Source organism: Dendroctonus ponderosae, unplaced genomic scaffold, assembly GCF_020466585.1.
Source record: "Dendroctonus ponderosae isolate FM_Combo_2020 unplaced genomic scaffold, Dpon_F_20191213v2 Dpon_F_20191213_290, whole genome shotgun sequence".
Classification (NCBI taxonomy): Eukaryota; Metazoa; Arthropoda; class Insecta; order Coleoptera; family Curculionidae; genus Dendroctonus; species Dendroctonus ponderosae.
In genome coordinates, this window is record NW_026018498.1 from 1440 (window position 1) to 5345 (window position 3906).

At 47.1% G+C, this 3906-nt stretch overlaps 1 protein-coding gene across 1 annotated transcript; it reads right to left on the minus strand.

The window, feature by feature from the left end:
* Positions 1 to 2985: 2985 nt before the first annotated feature.
* Positions 2986 to 3682, minus strand: LOC125503753 (5-hydroxytryptamine receptor 2A-like; the record flags this gene model as incomplete). The annotated part of the gene is given in 3 exon segments (XM_048664498.1): positions 2986 to 3261; positions 3314 to 3523; positions 3583 to 3682. Coding segments are annotated over 3 exon segments (576 nt in total), but the record flags the coding sequence as incomplete, so codon positions are not given.
* Between the last annotated feature and the right edge of the window lie 224 nt (positions 3683 to 3906).

The following is a 3906-nucleotide window of genomic DNA, read 5'->3' on the forward strand; positions in this document are numbered from 1 at the left end:
TAGACGTGCCAAAAGACAAGGTTGTCGCACCTCCGGATTTGGAGTCAGGAATTTTCCAAACCGTGTTGCCTTGTGTGTCAGCAGAGAAGGTCTGTGGTTTTTGTAAAAATCCTCCTCAACAGGGTTTTTGTCTCGTTTGTCCCACTGGTAGAGCGAAGTGTCTGTCATCAACTGGCCAAAGGCCAGTTTTTCACCAGTTCAGGATTTGCTCGTTAGCTTTATTGGAGGGCAGGAAGTGGCAACGCCGCCGCTGGCCCGGGGAAACCCACACAACATAGAGAGTGTTCAGTTCGCGGCTCGCTCAACTGGGCCTGATGACGGTCGGGCGGCGAAACTTTCACACAGTTTGGCCCAAGTTGGGTGCTTTCCTGTGCCCGGCCTGGCAAGGTTGCCACGTATTCCGGTTGGCAGTCAAACGCAAATTAGTAGAAGCTCTGTTAACCATCAAGCTCCAGTTCGAGCTCCCGTGAAACTGAGCCTGGTGGTGTTGGGGAAACCAAATATTCAGGATCTATAAGTCCCAGGCGTCGTCGGGGCAGCGCATGAGCTGGCAACATTGCCACTTTCCCAGTTTGTCGGTTCAGAATTTTTTAAGTTGCGATCGCAAGTTAGTGAGAAAGTTTTTTAAACATGCATCTCAGGTTGGGAGGTGAATCAAACTTAAGCTGAAGACGCTACTGCAACCAAACTTCCAGCCCAAAAAGGCCAGGGCGTGCACTTTCCACAAGAAAATTGGCAACGTTGCATCTGTCTTCGTTTGCCAGCCATGAATTTTTCGGCGCGTGGACGCAAATTAGTGGGAAACTTTTCTAACCCAATAGCTCTAGTCAGAAGCCTAATGATGAAACACGCAACTCCGGTGTTTGCAGTAAAAAACTTGGCAACCTTGGCTACTTCTTCATGTGGCGGCCACGATTTCTCGAAAGCGCAAACGCAAGTTGGCGAGAAACGTTATTAGTCATGAAGCTCAGGTTTGGGGTCCCATTAAGCTAGACCTGATGACGGCCCAATGACGAAACTTTCAGCGTGCGTAGACGAAAGCGCAGTTGTTCCACTGCCTACATTGGCAACGTTGGATTTTGTTGATTTGCAGGCTATGCATTTTTCAATGCGTGCACGCAAGACCATGAAGCTCAAGTTTGATGACGATTTAAAGACGAAACTTTCAGCGCAAAGGGCCGAAAGCACCTGCTGTCTAGTGCATGACGTGGCAACGTCGGACATTGTTTCATTTGACAGTTATGCATTTTTGATCTCGTGCTCGCAAGTCAGTGAAAAACTTTTTTTTCAATAAAGCGCAGGTTTGTTGTCGCATTAAACTAAACCTGATGACGGCCCACCCACGAAACTTTCAAGACTCATAGACGAAAGTGTGGAGTTTCGCGCGCAATATTTGGCAACGTCGGATCGTTCTTGGATGTGCAAACGCCAGTTAGTGAGAAACGTTTTTGATCATAAAGTTTTCAGGTTTGGGATTGTGTAAAGCTAAAGCTCATGATGCTGGACACACGAAACTTTAAACGATGATAGATGAAAGTGTGGTTTATCCAGCACACAACTTGGCAACGTCGGATCTTTTTTGGTTTGGCAGAGATTAATTTTTGAGTGGTTGAACGCAAATTAGCGAAAAACTTTTTTGACCCTGAGGTTTGGAGTCGCTTTAAACTAAACCTGATGGCGGTCCGCTCACTAAACGTTTCGAGCCCATAGACAAAGGCGTGACCTTTCGGGCACGTGATCTGGCAACGTTGGATCTTGCTTGATTTGACAGGTATGAATTTTCGAATGCGTGAACGCAAGTTAGTGAAAAAGGTTTTCAATCATGCAGCTGAGGTTTGGAGTCGGCTTAAGTAAAACCTGATGTTGCTCCACCCATAAAATTTTTTGCGCCCATAGACGAGGGCGTGGTCTTTCCACCACATGATCTGGCAACGTCGGATCTTTCCCCATTGGGCAGATACGATTTTTTTAGTGCGTGAACTAGTGAGAAACTTGTTTATCCATGGAGCTCAGGTTTTGTGGTCATTTTAACCTAAACCTGATGATGCATCAAACACAAAACTTTAAGAGTGTGACTTGGCAACGTCGCAACTTTCTTCGTTAGACAGTTTTGAATTTTTGATCTCGTGAACGAAAGTTAACGGGAAACTGTTTGATCCATGGAGCTCAGCTTGGAGATCACATTAAAATCAACCTGATCATAAATGAAACGCGAAACTTTCACACCACACAGCCGAAAGTATTTTCTTTCCAAAGCATGAGCTGGCAACAGCGGATAAGTCTTGGTTTGAAAGCTATTTTTGGACCAATATAGTGTTAATTTTGCTTGACGGTGAAGCTCGCCTTTGAGGGCCTGAGGAAAAAAGCCTGATGATGCTCCAATAACGAAACGAGTGTCCGAAGGACGTCCACATCACCAGGTGTGCTCCCTAGAGTGCAACACCTGGCAACGTTGCCCTCTTCATTATTTGGCAGTTATGAATTTTTGAAGCGTCATTGCGCCAGTCAGTGGGAAACTCTCTTAGCCAAGGGGCTGAAGTTTGAGAAGCCTGATGAGGCCCCACCGACGAAACCTTCCCAGTGCATGTGCGCTTTCTCGTGTATGGCGACGCAACGTTGCCGCACCTGCGGTTTGACAGCTGGGAATTTTTGAAGTCGTGGAGCGCAAATGAGCGAAAAGCTCCCTGGATCGTGAAGCTCAAGTTGGAGGCCCCTTGAAAGCAAACTTGACGAAGTCACGACAATGAAATTGTGCCCGTTTATAGCAAAAAATGCGGTCTTTCGAGTCGAGGAAATGGCAACGTTGCCGCCCTTTTTGTTTGGCAGTTGTGAATTTTTGCAGCCATAAGGCGCAAATTTGAGAGATGCTTCCTCAAACCTGGAGCTGACGTTTGAGGTCGCGTGGACGCTAGTCTGATGATGCCCCAGCAACGAAACTTTCCTCAGAGATAGACCGAAGCACGTTTACCCCCTACGCGACTTGGCAACGTTGCACTTAATTTGCTGGAGGCGCGATTAATTTTTGAATACCTGGGAAAAGTTTGGGACTTGCGTGAATCGTCCCTGACGTTGCCACATGGCAACGCTGTAGCTGCCTAACTAGCTGTCGGATTGAACGAAAACTTACCACATAGATGGCGCCCAGCGGCATCACCAAGCAGGCAACCATGAGATCAGCCATCGCGAGCGAAACGATCAGATAGTTGGCGACGTTTTGCAGGTTGCGTTCCATAAAAATGGCCGCAATGACAAAGACGTTTCCTGCAACAAATAAGCGAACAAATTCGCTCCTTTTACTCAAACCGTCACTCACCGATGATGGTGCTGAGGATCATCAATCCCAGAACGACCGAAAGCGCCACCATGAAGATGAAATCGGCCAGCGGCTCCCCATCCTCCATTAAAGTGAGGTTAGTTGAGGAGTTGCCGGAGGATCCATTGAAGAAGCAAATGGAGCAGTTCAGGTGGTAACTCGCATTTGCTGCTGCATCGAGAGCCGCCGCCGGCGAGTATTCGTAGAGAACTGGAAGATTATTCAATAAGCGCGACGTTTCGGCAGCCAGTTTCATCATCAGGACCCACCTTGGGAGGAGACAGTCAGCATGGAGTGGGTGAAGATGAAAAGCCAGGTGAATCCTTTGGAAGCGTCCGGCATTTTGCGTGCCCTTCTATCCACGTCCATCTGAAATCAAAATTGAGGTTAAGCGAATTAAGTGTTCGAACACGATTTAAGTGTCCCCCCCCCCCAAAAGCGCCACAGAATCAACAAAATTTACCGGTTTTCCATTTCCGGTCACCGATTTTTGAATTGAGGCAATCGCAATTTAGTGTTTGGTTTAAGTGTTCAGAAATTTTTTTGCGATTTAGTGTTCGCTTCTTTGCACACTGCAAGCATTTCAAGGTTAA